This window comes from Haliotis asinina, chromosome 9 (assembly GCF_037392515.1).
Source record: "Haliotis asinina isolate JCU_RB_2024 chromosome 9, JCU_Hal_asi_v2, whole genome shotgun sequence".
Classification (NCBI taxonomy): Eukaryota; Metazoa; Mollusca; class Gastropoda; order Lepetellida; family Haliotidae; genus Haliotis; species Haliotis asinina.
The window spans coordinates 31,480,823-31,505,752 of NC_090288.1; the positions used below are offsets into that span (position 1 = coordinate 31,480,823).

General features: G+C 39.6%; 1 protein-coding gene across 3 annotated transcripts in view; it reads right to left on the reverse strand.

The window, feature by feature from the left end:
• The window catches only part of LOC137295684 (atrial natriuretic peptide receptor 1-like), a 415,887-nt gene that overhangs the window by 185,824 nt on the left and 205,133 nt on the right, over nucleotides 1-24,930 (reverse strand). The window contains exon 1 of one of the 3 annotated variants that reach the window (XM_067827163.1): nucleotides 21,608-23,086. The exons of the other annotated variants lie outside the window; for them this stretch is intronic. Within the exon in view, the coding sequence (XP_067683264.1) occupies nucleotides 21,608-22,283 (676 nt within the window). The 5' untranslated portion in view covers nucleotides 22,284-23,086. Of the gene's footprint in view, nucleotides 1-21,607; nucleotides 23,087-24,930 lie in introns of those variants that run through there. 3 annotated transcript variants of the gene reach the window in all.

Sequence of the window (24,930 nt, forward strand, 5' to 3'; positions counted from 1 at the left end):
GCCCAGTTCGTTGTACCGCCTTTCTTGTCACAAATGCGTCTAGTGCGCAGGATCATCTAATGTGTCTAGCAGTAGTATTCTTGGTGTAAATTGAAGGTCTTGTTTGTTCCACTGACAGACTTCACTGTTTGGAGACTTGGAATATTTGTTCAAGAACGCTTAAAGATGTAGAGATGAGGCAAGTGTCGCCTGTTTGACTGATGAGAGTTGGTGAACATAGGCTGTCTTAAGCGTTTTATTCCCGAAGCTTATTTCTCGATTATCAAACATAACGTTTTTTGGTAAGTCAAATATACCCATCTGTGCTCAACAGGTGTATATTTCAGTAAAGGTTTGGGGCGATACGACAGCCTGGTGTTTATAGTGTTTGCTCGTCACGTCGAAGGTACGTTAATTTTCTTCACGTGTGTATAATTATGTAAAATTCATTTCTGGTGTCCCTGGCATACTGTCGAAAAGCTCATAAAATGTATATGTTTGTTTCTACATGATTTCAGTCTGGTTTTATATTCACATTCCTGACCCCCGAAGATACAATTACCCAATGTGAAAGTGGGAGGCATTTGTATCTTGCATGCCACATCAGTCGTCAGCGATTAATACTATCTATGTATTTTGGACATTTTGTGACGTGGGACAGGAATTTACATTCACGTTTGGGCAAAGGTTGAAATGGGAACAGTCTTGGGTTCGAGTCTATTTGAGGCGATCTCATGCCACCAGGTATTCGTTGCACTGTGATATTGTCTTGCCTACAAGATTCCAGCCCAACCCGTATCTAGCACTGTTAGTCATATCCAACACTGTCATCACCTAAACAAAGGCTCAACTTCCACAATGCTTCAAGATACAAAACCAATACGACGTTTTCGTCGCGCTACAAGATTCTCGAGACTCTACCATCTTTGATGTGAGGTAAATTCTAAAGTTTAATGGACACTGAAACCCCCATGGGGTATACAACTGAGACATTTCACAGACAAAAATGAAAGGAAATCCTGTCTGTATAATTATGCCACTTCTACTCTGCACGTTCAATGCGAGTGACCTATATACAATAACACAAAGAAGCCCAGAGGATATTGTCCTTTATCATCAAGCTCAACAAAATTAAACTTTTGTGCTGGCACAAGTCTCAAGGCGAGGCATATCTTCCTTTAATTGTGCACAGCGACGTCGGGGACAAATCGATACATTCGTGATTACCATATGAGAAGGATACGATTGATATTTCATCACCATCGGATGAGGCCACCTCGAATATTCTCCCATCACCGTGAGACTCCTAATGCTCATCCACACACAGCTTCTCCGCGAGCCTACCTACCCTTTCCATTGTGGGCGATTTAGACAGGCAGAAACATTTGAAAATTAACAGAAAACTCTTCTGATTAAGAGTAGGCTGTCCTTTGCACGTATACAGTACCCTCTGAACGAGTAAGTCCGTTTTTCCAACAGCCTCGGAGATTAGATGTAATCAGGCGGTTTGAAACCCAAGATTTGAAATCGTTGTGTGTGCTGTCTCAGCCAGGAAGAGGTGTGGAGCCCTTTTTCTCCTCCATCTCGAAGGACATAGGGATTATTTTGAATAAGGGAAAAAGTATTTCTCTTCTATGAATGGACACTTGAAATCATAACTAGCTAACTAACAACAAGAGAGCCTTGAGCGGCGAAATTAGGCACATTCGCAACCTACACTGTGAAATATGACATTATAACATTTGGGGAAGAAGAACAATCCTTCGTACTCGATGACATTCACGACTGAATGGCGTTTTATGACGTCGAAGCTGTCAGGTTGGTCATATCAACGCAGATAAGATCAAATTGATCAATAACATAAAAATGATTTTCTTGACAATTTCATGAAGGAAAAGATTCCGTTAAAATTTATTTACATATTTCGGAATACAGGACCCAAATTTCGGAAGGATGTCTGCATCGTTCCAACATCACGAATCATGAACCGATGGACAACCCACGGAAAATCAAAAATGATTATTTGCTGGCATGCAACTTGACTCAAAGTTTCATGTTTCAAGAAACGCATTGGCATTTGAGACCAGTCTTTTCGTTCCATTAATGATGAAATGGAAGTCGTCTAGTAAGGGCAGTCCTGGAAAGGACGTACTCATTTGACCTTTCAAAGTTTCATTTTGTTTCGTATTAATGTCATTAAAGAGATATTATGACTGCGATCCCATGCTTTAAACGGCAATTTGTGCAACGGTACAATGGCCAGAATCAGCTAGGTAGGTTATTATAACTGCAAGTCTCTAGACGAGGAGTTCTATAGAATATGCTCACAAGTTAATCTATACATTGATATAGATTTGTAGATATTTCATTTTAATGGTTGTTTCCGACAGACGTACGAACAGTTTGTCGAAAGACAGAGTAACTATGCATGCATGGTTTATGAAGCATAGTGGAAAGTAGTGAGTGAGTGAATGATTGAGTTAAAATTTAACATCACTTTCGCAATACCTCAACCATTTAAGTGACTATAACAGTAAAATTTATTTTACAAAATCTGTAACCAAACCACAGTAAAACAAGTAATATATCACAGCAAGATCTACACCTACCATATTACTTAAAATTATATAGTATTAGGACATTACGACACAAAAGTGGGTTGTAGATCGCCAGGAACTGAAGGTAGATCACCACAATAGTGATTCAGAGTGCATTTGCTACCTGCATGGATCCTAGCTGGAGACTGGAAAAATCAGCCATATAAACAAACACCAGGTAGTCACATGAAGGCATGAACGTTGATGAGGTTTTAACAATCTAATTCATCATTAAGTCATCATTTTATGTTTATATGGCTTGAAATCACTAATGGACTATAGCAACAAAACCATTCATCGTTCCATTCCTTTTAAGTAGCGAATGCAGCCAAACACCCTTGTGTCGAAGGGAACTGCATAATTACATCGAGAAATCCGAAGTTCGACACAATCGCACACACTATGACTAAAGAAGAAATAAGCAACGTTTTACTTTGAGACATCCTTGACTTCGACACATCAGCCTTCGACAAAGCAGTGGTTAGGTGCATGTATAACATTCAAGCATGGGGCAGTAGACATACTAAGGGACGTGGTTTACCGTTAATATATATAATAACATTACTAATGATTTGAAATCCGATTATCACTGATGTCTGCAGGAATAACAAGGATGGCAAATAATTCAATATTTATACTACTTACACCGTCTGTGTCATAGCAAGACAATGCTGACTCATCACATCTGAGACCAGTCTAACTACGAACTAAACCACGTGTCTGTGACATCCACATAGCGAAATATGAGACTGTTTTCATAATAAGTCTGTAAGTAATGTTTGTTCAAGACATACCTGAAACTAAAGTAGGCGCAAGAAAACTGTCTAGTTGTAATGAACAGATATGATGAATTAGGCTGTCCAGCAACTGCATCAGAAACATGACAGCAAGTTCCCCTTTAGGCTATCCTTTTAATGCTGCGATATAGCGCCTGTATCGTTAAGCAACTAATACGTTTTCGAACTAATCACATAACTTACCCATATACGTAAAATAAATTTCATTTTACATCGAAAGGAAACACACTGTATTATCGGGGCGGTGGGGTAGCCTAATGGTTAAAGCGTTCGCCCATCACGCCGAAGACCCGGGTTCGATTCCGAACATGGGCACTATGTGTGAGGCCCATTTTCTGGTGTCCCCCCCCGTGATATCGCTGGAATATTGCTAAAAGCGGTGTAAAACCAAACTCGCTCACACTGTACTATCTGATCTAGTCGGGGATAGTGATGTGCCCATTGTGGCTACGTGTCCTTGCGTGAGGAGTAAACGGTTGTTTAAGGATATTTAAATACGAAGGTATAAAAATCGAATAGAAGGTCTGCTTGTGTGTTAATTTCCCGAAGGTGTCAACCTGCGTTAATGCTTCTTCCATGTAGTCTGGAGCTTGTCTGGAACCTGTCTGAAGGCATTAACGATTACTTGTGTGGTGAAGCATATGATTACTGCGTATAGGATATGTCTTGTGAGGTAGCAGCATTCTTATGTCCCTGTGTTTAGCGAGAATGGCTTCAACCTTCACATCAACAGGCTAAACAGCTCGAAACCAACGGCCTTCCACATTAGTCATGTTATACAGTTAGCCAAGAACCGCAAGGGAGGGAATCTCATCTCAGGATATTAAAGGCGACCTGTGTGTACTCGCCGTGAACGGTGATAAATCACATTGTAGGTGAAAAGCTATATTCATGGGTAGTCGGGATGTAATCGTTTTGCAAGAAACCCAGCTGTTCACTGAACAAAGGTTCTTAGAAGTATTTTCCAACAGACCAAATCTCCCGACACCTGCCCTGTGGATGTGGGTACAGAAAGTCAAAATAGATTTGAAACTCTAGGTTAGTGTTAGTTCTACCCTCGTTCAAAGATTATCTCAATAGTTACAATTGACTTGAAAGGTGTAATCGTTATTTACGTTTCTTGCCAGAGTAGATAATAGATTTCAAAAGATTTTTCTATTGTTGGCGATTTCACACACGTGAAAGCATTAACAGAGGACCTGTAAATGCTGGGAAACGTCTTTATCCGGGACTAACTTGATAACTCAGGATGTTTCTCGTGACGATCCGGCAAGAAGCAGTCTTCAGTCACTTATGCTTGTAGGTGACTAACGGTATCGGGTAATTCGGCTCGCTGACTTAGATGACATGTGTCATCGTATCACAGCTCATATCGATGTTTATCATGTCAGTGGTTGTCCGGTGCACACTCGATTATCACCGGGTCGCTATCATACAACCGGAATGTTGCATTAACACCAACAAACATAACAAACAAACAAACATAATCCAGCAATTACCAACAGACGTTTTAAACATGCTTTGACTGGAGGTAAGGTTTCACGGGAGGGAGCGAGGTGATTTGTCTTTGGGAGTCAACCGATTCCAGTAATGTCCCCGACGTGTAACCACTGTTGACATAAGTGCATTATCTTTAATTTAGTGATCATTCGAATATCATTCGTTGAAGTGCGAATTGTGAAATTGACCCTTGTGCATAGCAGTTGAATTGCTTGGCCACACTCAGCTGCAACAACGATATATTGTAATTTCACGAGATGTATGTAAATTGTAAAGTGTCGTGTCTAAAGCACCGTATTGCAACGTCTATGGTAAAAAATGGCATAACTGTCCGTAAACGAAAGTTCACAGAAGAGATAAAATATCAATTTAACATGCATACTGAAAATTCCTTTTATATTATAACCGCCTAAAGGTAGTAAAACCGACAGGGCGATAACAAACAGAAACATATTCATAATGCATTTTAAATTAATCCTTTGTCATTAACTTGGTTCAACTAGAAACGGTAGTTAATTCCCAGCTGTTGAAACGCATGACTGATGGTTAATATTTAAATGACACACACGGTGACATGTGTACACGGAATGTCAGACAGCGGTAAATGCAATCATTTATCCGGCCGATTTCAGTGGAAACGAGATTAACAGGATTAACGGTGTGTGTGTGTGTTGTTAATGGGTGCCAGGGTCAGAGCCTAGATTTTTGAAGCTCTCTTACCGCTGAGATTGTCGTAAGTGCCAGATTCACATTAACTATGTTAGCGATAAGAAAGCTTCAAAAATCTACACCCAGGGCAGTATATATATGCTGACAGAATTACTGACAGAAAGGTTGATCACTGAATTGTCCGGCCCAGACTCGGTTATTTACAAATCGCTGCCATTTAACTGGAATATTGCTTGGTGTGACTGAAAACAACAAACTATCAAACAAACAAACAGACTATGAAAAAGTGCTTCGTAAACATACCACTCATGATATAGGTGGAATCGTACAGTTGACTATGCTTCAAGCTGAAATCTCTTTTCTACGGACATTTGTTTCTTATCCAGGCGAACCATATATACTCACCACTCGTACACAGAGAAAAGCGACACGTGTAGTCTGCGCCCTCACAACCATTGTTATACCGTTACTTTCCGAAGCTGCAAGGTTAGGCGTTGGTTGTATATTCAATGTTGCTTTACCTCAGCCTGGCTTTGAAGCATTTACATCTGTTTGTTTGTTTGCTCACAAATCCCTGTGCACGACATATAGATGAAATGAAATGAAGTATATTGAAATGCGCGAAATGGCCGACCCTGTTAGTTATTTCATGAAATGACTGAAATTTCTAGTCCTAACATACAGACCGTATAGGACGACACGGAGTGCAGTGAACATGGGTTTCTGGGTAAAGGGGATGTGGGCATTCAACGGATCATGCAGTTTCGGTGATGACACCAGGTGTTCTTCGCAACACCCATCCCAGTTTCAATTGTTTTTCACGTAATGTCAAGCTTCTTTATTTCACCCCGATGATTTCCTGGGCTACTTTCTATTTTAGCCGTATGCGTTTGCTAGAATTACAAAGAAACATATCCCTAAGCTTCAATATGTTCCCCGAATACATCGATTTTCCCCGTAGCTTTCATGTTTCAAATGTGTTGAAGTTATTGAAAGGACAGAGTTCTTCATACACAGGGTCGTTTGAAATCCATACCACCTACGACTGTTTTCGGTCAGTGATCGACAATATTAAATCTCATCAAAGGAAATATATAGACAATAATTTGAAATGTCATCTGATGTTATATAGCTGAGAGAGATTTCACACAAAGGAGGAGTACATATTTACTTTGTCGTGGAACACAAGTCGTTAACACAGACTGAACGTGTGGATTGGTGGTTTTAACCCTCTCGGTCCACAGGGACATATGTGTCCTTCCCATTCAACCCTCACTTTGAAGTCCGTTACAAATCTAAATGAATCACGCGCACAAATATGCTTCATAATTTTGAATTCTGCTGGAAAGTCCCCGTTTCTTAATCTTAATACCACTGTTATCTCTGACAAAATGAATGTGCTTGCAGTAACCTTTCACAACAGGCTTTAACGTAAATGTTACCATCTGCTGACACATTGCGAAATCGCTTTATGCTGTATGTTCTGAAAAGTGAGAATCGGATAATTACTGGGAATACTGAGTTTCCAAAATAGCATGCTAATGGCCATTAATATAAGTTTATCTACATTGTTCCATTTCTGTGACGATACAGTCTCGGCAGTGAGTCAACGAGATTTTGACGTTACTTTCAACACGAATCGAGTCATATCACATCATGTATTTGTCAAACACCCGAAAAATCACGAGCTTGGGTATTCTTCTTTCATTTGGAAATATGACGTAATTTACGACGTTATTTGCTTCCACGGATGGTGAGTTGGTAATGTGAGTGAAGTACTTAATGTCTTCTTTAACTCTGCTCTTCGCAATATTCATACAGCACCACCTCGACGGCCAGCGGAGTTTTGCTGTACCAATCTAGGGCCTGAGGCCTTGTCCCATAATGAGTGGTCTCTTGCTTAGATATTAAACAATGAGTGAGTAAGTGAGAGAGTGCGCACGTGAGTGCATTTTTAGGTATGTCTCATTAATAGCACCATAGCCATATCAGAAATAATCGTGACGACAGAACGTTTAACCGCAAAGCTTCCAAAGCAGCCAGGGTGATTCAAAGACTTGATTTCATTATGAAACATGAGGAATGTTGGGAAGCTTGCGCAGGCGATTCAGCAAATTAAAAGCAGCATGTTAAACAACCGAACAAGCAAGGTGGAATGTGTTGTACTTTCACAGACGCACAACGCTCAATACATGCCAGTTGGCCATACACCTGTGTTGAAAGGACTGCGTGTATCCACCGGCAACATAGGTCAGTAGGTCAACAGCTGTTATCAGCGATCACTTGATTACTTATTTGTTCTGTCAAATTAGAGTTGTCGATAACATGCGTAAATCAGATTCTGTGTCAGAGCAAAAATTGGCAATGTATGCCAAATCTCTGATTACGTCAAAACCCGCTCTCTACGGCTAAAAATAAGTGTGCATTCACTGTGAATATTGATTGTTTAAGTGTGCAAGGATACGTCGCTATAAATAATATGCATGTAGTAATTAAAGCAATAGATGAATACAGACAAACAACCTGCGACAGATTGTCACAGTTGTTGTTAATATAGGATTGTGCAGGCGGTGCTAGGCACACTGAACATATAGTGGAGGCTGTCTAAACGGGCACTCATCGGGACAGAAGAAATAATCCGGTTTAGACAATATGCAGAAATGTAGGGCTGATGATAAATGTACATGCCACGGACGGGACTGAGATTTTATGCCGGTGTTGAGAACTTGCCGGATTGGTCAGATGCCGATTTTGACAGCTTCCACTGTATACACATACAACGTGAAGTAAGTTTAGTGTCAAATTCCAGCAATAAGATCATGACGTTGACGTATTGTACAACGTGACAAATGAAATCAAGGATCACTCCCTTTGCAGGTGACTACTTTTGGAACGTGAAGGAATATGCTGTTCTCAAATCACAAAGTGAAAAATGGGGGTTCGACCACACAAGTGAACATCTATTGGAGAGCACTGAGATAGTTTCGGGTAACACCTGCAGAGATAGCATCCTTGTTTCAGATAATAACTGCATGTTGGCACTTTACACGAATGTTGGTCTATTTCGGATAACTTAACATTACTGTCATAATACACCATGGCAACATATTAATAATACAAACTGATATTTTCATCCTTGGCATTTCAAGCAGTAAATGTATAGTTTTATGATGCTATTAAGCATCTACGAAATTCAGTTTTTTTTCCATATCTGATGGTCAAATGAAATTCCTCTGATAGGCAGAGCGAGTAAAAAGGTGAGGGAGTGAAAAGGTGAATGAGTGAAAACATGCGTGAATCAGAGAGTGAGTGAAAAAGTGAGTCATGAGTGAGTCAAAATGTGAGTGAGCCAAATTGTGAGTCAAAGAGTGACTTAAATGTGCATGAGTCAAAGAATGAGTAAACAAATGCATGACTGAAACAGTGAGTAAAAAGTGCGTGAGTCAAAACCTGAGTGACTCAAATGTGCGTGAGTCAAAGAATGAGTAAAAAAATGTGTGAGTCAAAAAGTGAGTGAGTAAAGCAAAGTGTGGGTGAGGCAAACAGTGAATAAAATAGCAAATCAGACAGTGCGTGAACCCGTCAGGTAGTTAGCTAGAGAGTGAGTCAGTCAGTGACCACAACGCAAACATGATCAAGCATGGCAAATCATAAAATTAGCTACAAGATTCGTACCAGAAGTCCACTACCAGCTTGGACACACGTGGAGTCACACAAACAGCTTGATCGGACATAGTATGACCGGATCCAATGATAGGCGACGCATACGGAAAGCTTGAGGAACAGGAATGAGACCAGTTCATGCTAAGAATGCCACGGGGGTCAGAAATAAAATACACACACCCACGCATTTGTGTTGCAAGAGTGAAAGCAGTTTCTTATGTAGGTCACATCCTGTTTCCTCTGCGGTCACGGTCTACTTATCATCGAAGCAGCGACTAAGATAAAGGTTATATGTGAGTCTTCTACCAACACAAAGCTTCAGAATACACACGTACGATGATCTCCCGAGAAGAATAAAATCAGCTTCACTAATACCCCATCCATTAGCAATCTCCTAAATTGTCCCAATTAACGTAATTATTCTTCTCAATAAAGTCTAGAAACCGGAGATTACGTACTTAGGGCTGGCTATCGCCGACATTTTAACTAGTAATACTGTTTAGATAGGTAGAATGAAGGTAATGATTCTGGTGAAACTGTTATGTGTGATATTGGTTGCGGTATTCCTGGTACGGTGGGTAAATGTACTTGTATATCATTGCAGATCCCTCGCATGAAGAACGTTTTCTTTTTTGTCCAAGTCAAAAATGACTGTCATTATATACAGAAGAATGTTACCTCAATAACATTTTACCAACGATTATGTTAAGTTGTGAAAGTATTCTATCGGCTTCCCATTTGAAAACAGTATATGCAATTTATAAAGAAAGGGGAAAGAATGATGAAGTTGTGGTAATCTGTGTTGACCTCTTCTGACATCAACTATTGATGTTCTTGTCATCAATGCAGCCACTGAGCTATGATCAATAGTTCTGCCAATACTTAAAATACTTGCACAATATGACCTTAGTCGTCATGGAAATGTGGGAGCATTACTTTTAAGACCGTTTTCTGGAACGTGGACCAGTACATTTAAGGGAATACGAAGAAAGGTTTGGGCTTCGTTGTGCTCAGGACAGAAATTGTGTTTTCAGCCACCGCGTGAAGACGTGCAATTTCATTTTCTGAAGGATTAATGTTCCGTTCCTCATCATTCATTTTTTCAACGCTTATAACTACCGTCATTGACAATAATAGAATTAGAACTTCCTACACGTACCTTTGTTGATGAATCATTAGACACAGTAAGATGAAACAGCCTAGATTGCTCAATATCCTCTTGCCCAGGCCTCTTGCCGGAACCAGGTAACACTTCCTTGTCAGTAAATGGTATTCGTCACGCAGAATCACACACAATGTTCAATGACTTTCATATCAGAATGGTCTGGTCCATGTGAATTATAGGAATGATTATTATCAATGTAACATCGCCATTTGTAGTTAAACTTCAAATTGGATGTCAGCACAGTAACCTGCAAGGTGAGGGTCGACCTCTATAATACTACCCAGTGCCATGTCACCGTGACTTTGACCCAGGGATGTGTCACCTGTAGTGGTTCAACAGTACAGAAGGTAAAAACCTCAATGTGTGCATCACTACTATGGATGAATGAATTTGTACAACACAGCTTTAAATATGCACACGCATCAAGGCAGCAGAATAACATAACCAGGGCCTCGTTTCACAAAACTCTCGTAAGCCTAAGGTCTCGTAACTTTTCTCGTAGCATTTGTACCTGGCATACTGTAACATAGGAGGTGCAAAGGCTACGGGAAAAGTTACGAGACCTTAGGCTTACGAGAGTTTTGTGAAACGGGGCCCTGGTTGTATGATTAAACACTGAATGTGTATTGAATGAAACGTTTACAGATTATGTATGCTGATTAAATGTAGCGTTATCACTGAACCACTCACTTGAAAAGACACTTTTAATTATATCATTTCATCTCATAGTTAGTTTAGAGGCGGTAGAATGGTCTTGTGGTTGACATTCGCTCGTGACACCGACGACCTGGGTTCTGTTTCCCATATGGTTGCAATGTATGGTCTTCCCCGCCGTGATATTGTAGAATATCACGAAAAGCGGTGTAAACTTGAACTCACGTAAAACCCTACTGACAACGATGAGAATAGAACACTGGAAATGTGTGATGGTACCAGGTGTTCGTAACGGGTGTCATGCCTTACCTACAGCATCCGCATTACTTAACACCACAGTTGAGCAGGAAAGACAAAACATCTTCACATTCCTTAAGATACAGAGCTGTGACAAATAGCTACAACAAACCTTCCTTTTGGGACATATAAACAACAGGTTAAAGTCCTCTACATCATTTCAAAGCACATCAAGTTTTAAAATTCCCAACAGAATCTCTTTTGCAGCGTAAGTCAGGAAAACGTATTAAACGTCAATGCCAGATATTAACCAGTCTCCGCGGGGAGTATATGCACCACACACACTGATAAGCAAAGACACTGTCAAAACATGTAAACAACACCAGTGGTTTGAAGAGTGTCAACAATTAATGACAGCCCCACACTACAGGGGACAGGAAAGCGTAATGATGTATGTTTTTCGTCCACTAACGGGAATCCTGGTGTAATTACCACCCGTAAACATGTCTCGTTTTGGCTATTATTGGCACAGTAAGTGGGATCTTGTTAATTGAAATATATGGGTTGGTTAAGGTGAACTGAACGTTAGTGTAAAAATGGCAAAAAGGGTATAGTACTTTGTTACTGTAACATTTTACTTTTATTTCGTTAGAAACGGCAAATATCTGTTCAAATTATATATCTTTCTCACTGTGACACCGGAGATGTTTTAGAAACAATACCTTGAAAACCCCGTATGTATAGGTACATTTAAAGTGACTTCTACATGTGGCATGAAATCAGAAATCATTCAATCCAGTAAAAAAAAAAGCAGAACAAAAAACAAAACAAAAAACAAAACAAAACAAAGAAAACCAACAAAACAATAAACCAAAACGAAAAAAAAGCAAAACAAAGGAAACAACAACAACAAAAAATACCCCGCATTTTTGTCATGAAAATGTAAGATCTCTGTACACTATACAATATACCCGGAAGAAATATTAGCGTTCAACTCTTCATTTAATATAGTCAACATCCTCTGCTTTTATTTAGGCCAAAAACGATACCTGTTTGTGGTAATGTTGTGAGTGACGGGTGCTGTCATTGCAAGAACTCATGGAATCACCGGTCAGTGGTTGCGTTATCCATTCCCACTAGTTAATAATTATTTTACACTGATTCGAAAACGACCATTCACTGGCTTTGATAGTCGATCTTGGATCAGACAGACGCAGTCGGATTAAATCTAGAAGTATCTCCAAATTTACCATATAAAAACATTCATTGCTCAAAAACTAATCTCGGTTTATATTGCAACTCATTGTCTTTGATTCCTTCGTGCATGCATATTGACTATGAACACAGTTTCCTCCACCGACTGGGAAGACGATGCCGACGCCGTACACGTATGCCAGTGTACGTTGCCTCCACGGAGACTAAGGCACACAAATTAAGTAAACTGACCAGTGGCCACGATCAATGCTAGACCAGACTGGGCTCTGTCATTTTAACAAGGTTGTTTGAAATCCAATACATGTACTGGGCTGCGCACTTTGGTCTGAACTGAAGAGCGTGTGTTGTGGTCTGACGGGTTAGGTATCTACTCCGTTGATTTTGCGAGTGAGTGTGGTTTTACGCCGCCTTTAGCATTGTTCCAGCAATATCACGGGGGAGGACAACGGGAATGGGCTGAACACAATATACTCATCTCTATCCTCTACCCGTCGTTCTCCTTCGCTCTATGTACAAAGCAAAATACGAAGTAGTTTCTCTGCAGGATTGAAATATAATACCGATTCGAAGCCAAAGGGATAAACGTTCCACTGCTGATGACCTCTCCAATTTTTTACCGTTTTATAAACTAAATGAAAGGAGAGAAGAGTGAAGAAAAAGTTGATTTGACTTGCATTGACGTCTGATTCAGTGATTATCGTAAGGATCACATCAAGACTGCCTTGGCTTGATTGGACATTGAATGCAATAATTATATCTGACGGCGAGGACTTTGCGCCATCATTAAGGTAATTACATATAATTATGGAGTACAAAACATGTACGAAACAGCAAGTTTCTCCATGAAAGAATCAAGGTTTTCACATGATTTATTACACTCCCGATAATGATTGACAAGGTGCATGGCAAGGTTGAACAAGTTTAACTTGATAGCAATTTGAAATGTGCTTTCAGAATTTCATTCGTTGTTCAGACCAATGGGTTCAAATAAATCCTGCTGTATTAACTCAGATTGTTCTGGATCTAATTGATTTCAGAAAAAGGTGGTTTTTTTCCAGATAAGTATCAAGTTTGTTAATAAAAGTGCCCTGATTAGCGTTTGGAGATATTTGAAGTACTTCTATAGGAATCAGCTATGTATTTCATATAACGCAGAGACTTATCATACATGGGATCACATTAGTGAAGCTTTCGAATCCCATTAGTGAAGCTTAATGGTAACGTAGAGAAATTTGACGATTGTTTTAAGATAAAAAATGTTCTGCAAAAATAGATTTTTCAAAGCAACTAGGCTTACTCTATTCAATCCCCGTGCACTCCCAAGGGCTAAAATTTATTTCGTATGTGTTTTAGCTCCAGTTGGCATCAGATGTGCTTCCATACATTTTAGTCCCGACGGAATTAAACAAAGGTCAGCAGTTTTTTTTTATCTTGGACTCAACGTCAAACTGACAAATATGTACTGGTGTATAGGATGCGGGTACACCTAATGTCCGTACCTGAAACGCTAACTGAACCACTGAGCGGTGGCAATTTCCGCCTTCTTAAGACGGAAAAAGGATTTGATTGAGAAGGTCTACTGGCTTCTAATCGGTTGAACAAAATCGAAAGGAATGGCGTGACTAATTTCTTTTGGGAATCTGATCGTTGTTTGGTTGTGGCCCTCAGTAAAGTAGTAACTAAAGAGTCAATGAATACCACGAACTGATTGACTTCGTAATATCAGAAGTAATAGTCTGGCTACCCACTGCTCTTTTCCCCGGGAGGGTATGTGTGAACTGGAGATGCATAATGGATGTTAGAGAGAGCATATCTTGTCTTTACATTATGGTACAGCTTTGTCGTATTCGGTTCTCCAATCTGATGACTGATCGATAATTTGTGGACAAGTTGCAAGATAGACGAGAATATATCTAAACGCAGTTTGAAACTGGGGCTTATGTCGTTGGCTTAAATCAAGACTCTTCTCAAACATGCAACTGAAGGCGGCTTATAGTCGTATTCAGTAAATCAAACACTCTAATCTAGTGATGATAAAGTAATTTGTGTGAAGTTCATTTCCAGTGTCCACCACCGCCATATTGCTGAATATTGATAAAAGCGGCGTGAAGCTAGACTCACTCTCACTCACTCACACAATGGAATTGAGAACGAAAGAATTCACTGGGACAAGATGAATTGCTAGCGTGTTTACCTTGTAATGTTTTTTTCTGATTACATGGACGGTTTAAATCAATGCAAATCGGGAACAATATACCACAGTGAGATGGCAGGTTCAAAATATATCCAAAGGATATAGTGATTTTGTCCTAAATTTTGTATTGTGACTATGATACAGTTTGTGTTTGTTTTAAAGATCTCATTTCACGTACAACAGGATAGAAGAAAGAAAAACAACATAAAATGTGTTGCTGCAGTGTAAAGGTTAAGTAGGAAAATGTACACAAAGAACAAACCTTCCAGACTCCAAAACACATACATGATAGCTGTACAGCACAGCCTATTACCTGTCGTAATGAGAGCTGACAATGCAGCGTCGGAGGTAAACACTTCATTCGCGGATATCCATTTAGATGCTGGGGCACATGCTCCACTAATGTGACGTTAATCAAGCCTTTATGATTCCGATAATTATTACCATTCTTTTGTTACAAACCACACCTCTAGTCTCCTAATTCTGATAATGAGTGTTGGTCCAGGGTGTTTAGTTCTGCCGTGTGAACATGCGGTGCCTTTCAGCGCACCGGTTGTAATTATACACGTGATATGTATGCATCTTCCGTAGCTCATTTACAACACTATTAACATCATTAGGATCTGTCCTGATTTCTGACAAGGACAGTGGCAGGGTTCTGACAGGGCCTGTTTCTGTACAATATCCGTAAAGTCTGTACTAATGTACGTCTACATTTCACTTACATCCCTCTTGCATTTGTCATGGATCAAACATGCAACTTGTGCCACCTGTTCATGCAATCATGGGATAACCGGCACCATTCTATGTTCATCACACATTTACACAGTCTACATAAACACAGAATGAAGTGCAATTGAGTTACTGTTTTATGGTACACATTTAATCACCAGGCTAAGCATTCTCGAAACTTTCGTAGCCCTAAGACCTTCTTAAGTCCATTCTTAAGACATTGGCTACGATCAAAGTTACGAATTCCTCGGGCTACGAACGTTTGGAGAATAAGAGCATTGGCCGCATATGCATATGTGAGTGAGTTTAGTTTTACGCCGCACCCAGCAATATTCCAGCTATATGGCGGACATATATAAATTATGTTAAAAAAGATGACATACTATTACCACTTTAACGGCAGTAATTTTTCGGGTGAACACTTGTTATAATACAGTCGGTATCCCAAGCTCAATGTTCCATCAGAGATTGGTGTCGAAAGGGTTTCATTGCTTTTGTTTATACATTCATGCAAACTAGAAAATGGCGTAAAATGAGTTTTGATTTTTGCTTTTACAGTCTCGATTAATCTTTTATTAGCATCGTCCAAAAGTGATCGTAGAGTAGTGTATACAATCAACTGATACGGGCATCTGGTAAAACGTACTCGGGTACAATACAAAATGCTCTGTATTTGCAAATCGTCTATAAATGGAACAGAGAGCAAATAAATCCTGTTTGATTGAGATATTAATACCCGCAAATACAGGCCTGAAGGGTGAATGTTATGCTCATAATGATAAACAACGAACGCCCCGCAGGACAGACCCGCCAAATGGCACCAGTATGTCTGCAGAGTATTTAGAGCTACCAATGTTCCTGAACAATGATTGGTTTTCATTTCCGCCAATGAGCAACTGAACACCTTAGTGCACCTCAGGGGTCGATTATGACTGATAGTAAGGCGAATCTACAAGGTAATGCGAGAAAACAGATCTGATCATACCCGTTGGGTAGATTGTCTCAAGTAACTTCTTTGATCAACATTTAATGGTAGGTATTTCAGCTCATTAAGTAATTCAATCAGCGCTGTTAGAGTATGATTACAATGTACACCTATTGATTAAATCTAACAAGGTAGAGGATCCGTTAAAAGGGCAGGGGAAAGTAAACGCCATCGATCACCGTTTGTGAGTTGTGTTGACCCCGCGATGACAACATTCCTAGCCTGTCAATGTTCGAAGGATGGCGGAAGGAATGCTCAGCTGAAATCTACGAGCTGATATGGTGATAAACCTAGAAATTTACTCAGGTCGAACCGTGTTTCACATATACGATAATAGTTCTGTGGTAGTCCTGTGAGAGGGAGTTCTAACCAGCAGATGGCGACGCTTAAGATGAATGGACACTCCCTTGGCCTCACTATGTTTTCATATTTCGCTATGATACCATGCTGTGAGGTGTATTATCCTGTGTACCCATAAAACACATATGAAACATACATGAAATGAACACGACACTGACTTCTATTTGACCTAGACAGCTGACCGTGACGTTAATTACCTGTATAATTTAAACTATGCACACCTAACCGTGCATGAGGTCTTTCGCTGCTTTAAGCTGTAATCCAGCAATATCACGGCAGGCTTCACTGAAAACGTTCTTCACACACCGTTCTCATGTGCGCAATAGAACCCGAGTCTAAGGCGTGATGGTAGAAGTCTTTTATAAGTAGGCCACCATACGCATATATCTTTTTTAAGAAAGTAGGGGTAATGAACTTTCAATTTGGATAGGATGTGTACAAACGTTTCAAGGACAGACATCTTATGAACACATCACCATTTCCCTCTATTGCCACCTCTAAACACACAACGCATGATAAGCACGTGCACAATGCAGTAGCCCCATACACGTGCATGGGGTCCCATTTTTCATTTTGACGTTTTTTTTCATGAAGGTCGAGCAATCACTTAGAACATTAATTTTGACATCATCTTGCATCACACATTTGTTAGTGTTTGTTTCTAGTCGTTTGTTTAAAAATGAAAATCGCATACATTCAAATTACACGTTACACCAATCATCTTTCAAAAGCGACTACATTCCAAATAACTATGGTTGTTAGGAAGCGCAAATGGCGATGTACTCTCAAAATATTCAATAATATCATAATCAACATTGATTGACTCCGATAAATCTCCTAAGTATATTTAATCGTAAATAAAAATAATATGAAGATTCCCTATTTTATTTTAAGAGTATATCAGCGTGACGGCGGATGAGGTATGCAAATACCTAGCTGAAATGCTGTAATAAGTAATTGTCCGTCTGTACTTCGTACGAACGCTCTAATACAAACTCCATGATTTAAAATAATACCAACGTTAATACTTTTATGAAAAATCAAAACAAAATCATAATCACAATCAAAAGTCCACTGGAAGATTTCTGCCAGATCATAAGCATTTGATAACAGTCAGATAGTAATGACCTAAGGTATTCGCGAAATTGGAGCCAATCATGGACCTTTGGTGGTACTCGAACATGTGTATGTACTGTTCCTGTGTCTACCAAGTACGCCTGAAAGCATACGTTTAATTGTTTGTAATTTTACTCTGAATGGTACTCGTCATGATGATGTAATGTTCATAAAGAAACACGCCTGCAAAGTTTTTGACGATTACATTTGGGATTAGAATATCTGTGCCTTTAAGATGTCATCATGATCTGAACACGATGACACCGAATTCAATGAGTGAATGAGCCGTTTTTAGCACAAGTCCAGCAAAATCAGGACAGGGGACACCAGAATTGGATTTCACACACTGTACCCAAGTGGGGAATCGAACCTAGGACTTTATCGTGTGGAGCGTGCTCTTTAATTCCTAGGCTGCATCACCCACCATACCAGACCCAACCCGATCAAGTGATCATTCATAATCATAAATAACTTGTGTTCGTTCTCTTATTACACATTTCGAGTGATCTCTGCCTTGTAATGTGTGTTCAGTACCTGCTTTGCGCCTCTCATTTGTGACTTGTTAGAGTTGCGTCCCTTGGACACACCAGAATCCTATGATCGTGGGTTAAAACCCCTTATTCACTAAATAAGATCCATCAATACCATACACCCTGTTCTTTGGTTTCCTTTAAATGGAAAACGGGGGACGTTTGCTCTGTACTTCTACATCAAACACATATCTCGTGATATATCTGGAAAACAGTTTCATAGAAGTTTTTCACTCTCACCCACTCTCAAGACAACATGTACTGGATCTGTGGCTAGTCCCGCCAGTTAGATCATGTGAGAAACCCACGTAACGCCACACACTGTTTTTGTCGCTAAACAAGTAGTGGCCTATTATATTCGCCATGAGCCCAAATTTATAATTGCGTTATGTTCGTCATAAACGCGACATCAATTAGATTAAATTATTGCTCGCTTCGACAGGTTTAATATTACCATTTCGCCACCTCTAAACTTCACCAACACATATGCATGTAAAAAGCGATAATGGCCCTAATATTTCCTCCAGTGTCGAGGCTATCAGAGCCTCTCATCTTTAACTGATGTCTGAACAAGGCTTAAGTCCCGTGAAGACGCCTGCTTAATTCAGTCTCGCAGGCATAATGCACACACAGGCATATATGCGGTATGCGTTCAAGTTCCAATCGGACAACCTTGGCTAAAGAAGCTTTGATCAACGAAGAAGCTTTGATCAAATCCTGTGACGACCATATAATCACCACGACATAGAAGATGCTGAGGTTCATATGTCTTTCCAATTGTTTCATTTACTTCTAGGCTAATAACACAATTGACATTTTTAAGTAGAGACTTAAAACTCAAATTTTCACAGCATACTACTAATTATTTCAGCTGTTAATACTCCATTGTAGATATTCTGTAGCGCTTTGAGCATGCCTTAGGGTGTGGAACAGGCGCATTATATGTATGTATTTAATTTATCAGTAAGAAACTTTGTTGAGTCCCTAGGAATTCAGTTTGACCGAGGATTTACATTACTTGACAGGCGTTTATTCATACCTTTACCGTGGAGGGTTCTTTTAGACATAGATCTATCTCTTGATTTGCAGATGTCAGTAGTAATATAGGAGTCTGGGAGATATATCAGTACCACATGGGCTGCCGGATATACTTGTACAGCACTCTATACCGCCAAATCGGAAATCGACACGGATAATTAGTTGTATTTAGTACTCTTTCAAGGATGGATGCCTTCGCCTGACTACAGTAAAACGTTATAAATACATTTCCCACTTGGTAGCGCAATCAGTAGAAATGAAAACGAACCATAATATGATTATATACTTGTTGTGGAGTATGCCATGTGCTTTTCTGATCCACCATGTTTCGTCTCGTACTGCTCCTTCTGTCTGCGTGCGGGTTTTTCGTACAGTCCATTCGTCATTCCTCTTCTTTAACTAACCATAGTCACTTACACTTTGACGACCTATAGACTCATGCCAACATCAGTGGTATAGACGCATGTCAGTGTCAGTGTTATGATGCATGTCAATAGCGATCTGTGCTATAGACGCATGTCAATATCAGTGTTGTGGACGCATGTCAATAGCGATCTTGCTATAGACGCATGCCAGAATTACTCTTAAAGACGCATGTCAATATCAGTGTTATAGTTATATGTCAATATTAGTGTTCTATACGCATGCCAATATCAATCAGTGTTTTAGACGCATGTCAGTGTCAGTGTAACAGACACTTGTCAATATCAATTTGTGTTTTAGATGCATGTCAATACTAGTCAGTGTTGGAGGCGCATGTCAATATCAACCATCCAAATTGACCAACTATCAATTTACTTCATTCGTAATGAAAAAGACCAGCTTCGCATATTTTGGATTAACGCGAACCAAACCCAATTTATCAACGTCTTTCTTAGCTACAACATACAGCATAACTGTACAAGTTTATGATTTCATATGACACTTGACTTTTTTTTACGCAGCATGATGCTATCACATGTGGTTTTCGTGAGCATATATGTGTTGAGGACACATACAGTTGACGTATGACCAACTTGGCAAATTGTAAATACATAAATAAACCATTAACATGGCTATACCTATTCACGAATGGAGGTCGTAAAAGTTTATGTGTACACAAAGAAAAGCACATACTACCTTAAATCATTCTAACTATCAGGGATTGGCGGCATTTGGGTTTTATGTGCTGATAAATGCGACAGGTACTCGACAACAATATTGTAGTCAGCACCAGCCTTTGGTGTTAGTCTAAACAGATGGTATAAAACCACAATGCCGGCAATACGACAACACACAAAAGAACATAAAACCGTTTCGTTATACTCCAACTATGGAGTACACGATCACAAAATTGGTATTTATTTTTACATCTGTGTATCAATGCATAGGTTGGGATTCCAGTAATGATGTGCAGGACCTGTCAACTTACTAATTGTGTTATCGTCCGTTCAGCTGCATATGTTATGTAAATTGTATGATTTATATTAATAACAATCTTTTTCAATTCATGTAAGCATGATCTATTTTGACGGACAATTGGCACCTGCACTGTATTTACAACTGAAATATACAGAAATTTAATTTTCTGTTAAAATCTAATTTGATGGATGATTTATGAAAGTTTTAACAAAAATATTTCTTTGTGTTTTAAAGCAAGTTATAGCTATTACGTGGCGTGAAAGCGTTCTGTCATACGTTGACAGGTCGTGTATTTTATAGTTAGTTTAAGTGGGATATATAACCTGTGTCTATATTGACAATTTCAGTGGGATATATAACGTGTGTCTATATTGACAATTTCAGTGGGATATATAACGTGTGTCTATATTGACAATTTCCATCCAAAGTATCATACAATTCAAACACACAAGCCTCATTAACCAAGACACACCAGTGATGTGTATCTGTCTATTACAACAATATGGCATGTTGGTTGTTAAAAACATTTGGCAGTAGTGCACTGGATGGGGATTATTTTTAGGGTACTATTTGAGGATTTTGTTTCATTCTCGTTAGAGATATCATTAACTGTACCAAGATGTACTGTTCTATCTCATATGTTCTGTCAGCATCCGTATGCAGTCACCTTCACAAAAGTGAACAAACGCATGTATATTTATGGCGCATATATAATTATACTGTGTTTGACCATGATGAATTCTATTCTTGTAAATGCAAAATTAAACGCCCTTACCTGAGTAATCAAGGCCAATCTCCTCCTTCAGCAACTTCTCCATGTCGGTTTTAGTATCAAGACGGAAATAATCCTGAGTTATGTTAGGGGCAAGCGCGTCCAGATCGTAGTGCAAAGCTTCTATGGCCAAATGACACAATCCCTTAATAAGATAATCCTGGCCCTCCTTTGAATATAGAAGTTTGATCTTCAACCACTGGTAATGAGACATCAACTTGGCGAAGAATGTTGATAGGGACCTAGAATTAACAGGCCCTACTCTCGTAAGAAGCTGGTACTGGGTCGCTCTGTACACACTAAAATCTCGAGCCATGGCCCCTCCCGATATGACGGGTATATTCCAGAAAGATACTTGTCGTCCTACGGGGGCAACTGCAAAATCACACACAGGTCCTAGGAACACGTGGGCTTCCTTCCTGATATAGAAAGTGATCGCTTTGTTGATTCCTTCCGCTATGTCACATTTTGAGTCGTTGTACTTAACGGAAAATTTATGATTCTTCATTAATGTCTTGTCTTCGTTGATTTCGGTAATAGCCAGGTTAATTGCTGGTGCAATTCGTCTCACCGAGAACATGCGTTCATCGTCGAAAGGCAAAATCACAGCAAGTTTGACTTCCATAGACAAACAAACAGGCAGCCAAAGACAAATCAAGGCACACGGAAGGTACCCCATGACTACAGACGAACGAACCGGACTGAAGGAAGAAGCTTGTCACTTCTTCAGCGCATCAGTATCTTCCTCTAATATTCTAGTCATAAGATTAGTCTAGCGTTACGCTAATCATCCTTTCATCAAATATACTGTGGTGGCATGGCCTTCCCGTTAGTGCCTATATAGGAAGAAATGTCACGTGGTGTCCTCTAAGCAGGAAGCGATGGATACACAGCGCTCAGCTCAGGTCATGCTCACTGGACGTGTATTGTGCAACGATAAAGAATATATGTCGACTCCACAGGTTGAATCGGCTAGCTGGAATGTGGCGTGTTGGGGAAGTCGGGTCGATATGTCACACTGAAGTCACACAGAGTGAAACATGAGATAGGTGACAGTAGCAAATGCTGTAGTCCCACCTGGCCGGCATCTGATTAAATAACTAGCTGTGGCAGTTTGATTAATCTCTGTTCACAACTACACCGTATACCAGTGTACGAATGTACATCTCACATCTGTTGTCCAGTCAATGCAGGATGGAGTTTATACGTCTATTTCTAGAACACACGAGTCAGCTTAACTACGGTGATATTATTACTGGATGATATTACTGATATGTCAAACTAGAATTATTTACATATTTCTGATGGAATTAGTACCTCTGGGGTAAGTATACATATTTTGACATGAGCGACATATATTCGAAAAGGTAAACAAATTTGAAAAGTAGTTATCAAACAATTATACCGACAAACCTGACTCTTGTACTTATACGATATATCCTGCACCGAAAAATGAAAAATCGTTTTAACTTCATCAAACTGTGTCCTTCGCCATATGATTCACCGAATTTTTCAGTCACGGTGACATGAACTTCCTCTGCATTTCAAGGGAGTATTTACCTATATCCTTGTCTGTTCGCGTCTATGGTCCACATATAAAATTACATAATCACCGTCCAATTGTTAAATGGCAGGTTGCATGTACATCATAATTGACGAAATTGTAAAGTCGATATGAAAATTGTCAACTTGGGTCCAACAATGCTTTCTCACCATGTGACGTCTCGAATGCCAGAATGAATGCCAGGTAGATGGCGTTCTGATGTGCAGGTTAATGCAGAAACTGAATCTCAAGCCCAGAACGACGCCCTTTCAAATACTCCCAGGTATGCTTTAAGAAAGTCTTCCCACATAATCAATGTAGGTAATGGCAGTAAACGATTGTACAGTAATTACCTTTTCTAATGAATTATATATGTCCTATAACATAAACAGAATGCAGGAACATACTTAAGGGTGCTCCTTTTGAATGACATCACTCCGACACAAGGTAGCAGATCACTTGTATACTCCATGGATTAGCTCCCATCTTTCAACACGCACGCTAAAGTTTCAACAACACTCACTACGTTGTTGAGGGCGAAGGCTTAACGCTCTGTCCATGCAGCGTCGGAGAACTGTATGGAGTCGTCTTTTCTGAAACGATATCTGTGTGAGTAACCCTGCCAAGTTGTGTCCGCTCAGAGGGCTCTCCGTTGCCCGATACCAGACCATATCAGATCTTATTGATCCTAAAGAAGCTTTCTTTCGTCTCAGAGAGGACGTCCTGGTGATACGCTCTATTGTCAGGGGACTGCAGCACAGAGAACAGACTATCCCTAAATCGCAGTACGCCCGCAGGTTTTGACAAAGTCATTGAAGCGTATGTTAGCGAAACGTTGACAGTCCCACGCTGCGTTGAATTAACTTCACTGAAATGTCTATGTTATGTTTAACGACATTTGATGAAGTCCGCGGGGGGTCATTACGTGTACGAGATGTGTCGAATGAATTGCACGAGATGTTTATAATGATTAAAATTTAAACACAGATTAGTTTACGATGTTATCGATTGATTTCATTGTAGAATATCAATAACATTGCAGAATTGTTTATTTTGATTAAAATCGAAAACTACTGGAGTGAATTTACGAGCGTGTGTGCATTGATTAAGGTTTAAAACAGAATGGCGTCTGCAAGACTGTTTGTTCGTGAAAAGGATTATTTAGTTTTACGGAGGAAACTTAAATTGAATAAATGTTACAAAAATCACTCTGACTCCGGAAACAACACGTGATAAATACTGAACGTATTCATTTCAATAATTAACATTGTCTTTTAACGCCTTGACAATGTTTTTTTTAGAATGGTAACAGATTGATTTAGTTAAAGGTACATTCTTCATTACTTTCAGTCTTCTTGAAACGGGGGACACATTAAGGCGGATATATGTATATGTAATGTTGAAAAATGTTGAAAAGATTTCTTCATGTTAAGGCGGGATTTTTCTCCCAACACGTGGTGAACAGCTGCTCATGCTATCAGTCACTGGTTTACGTTGTTAGACAGGAAATCGTTATTACTGTTGTCCACTCCGCAGAGAGGCAATAGATTTGACTTTTGCCGGCGAGAATGTATGACTGTCAAAGTACTTTTGTTCATTTTAACTTTAATGTAATTTGTGCCTTGAAATCGCCTTTTAACTTCTTTTGAGTAGCATACATGTAGTTTTGGGTAAGAAACTATTCCATTTTTGGATGATTCTTATTTCTGGGAATGTGTGATTGCACCGTGCATGTTAGATGTTTCCAAAATCCGCAGAACGACTAAAAATGTTGCAATCCTTC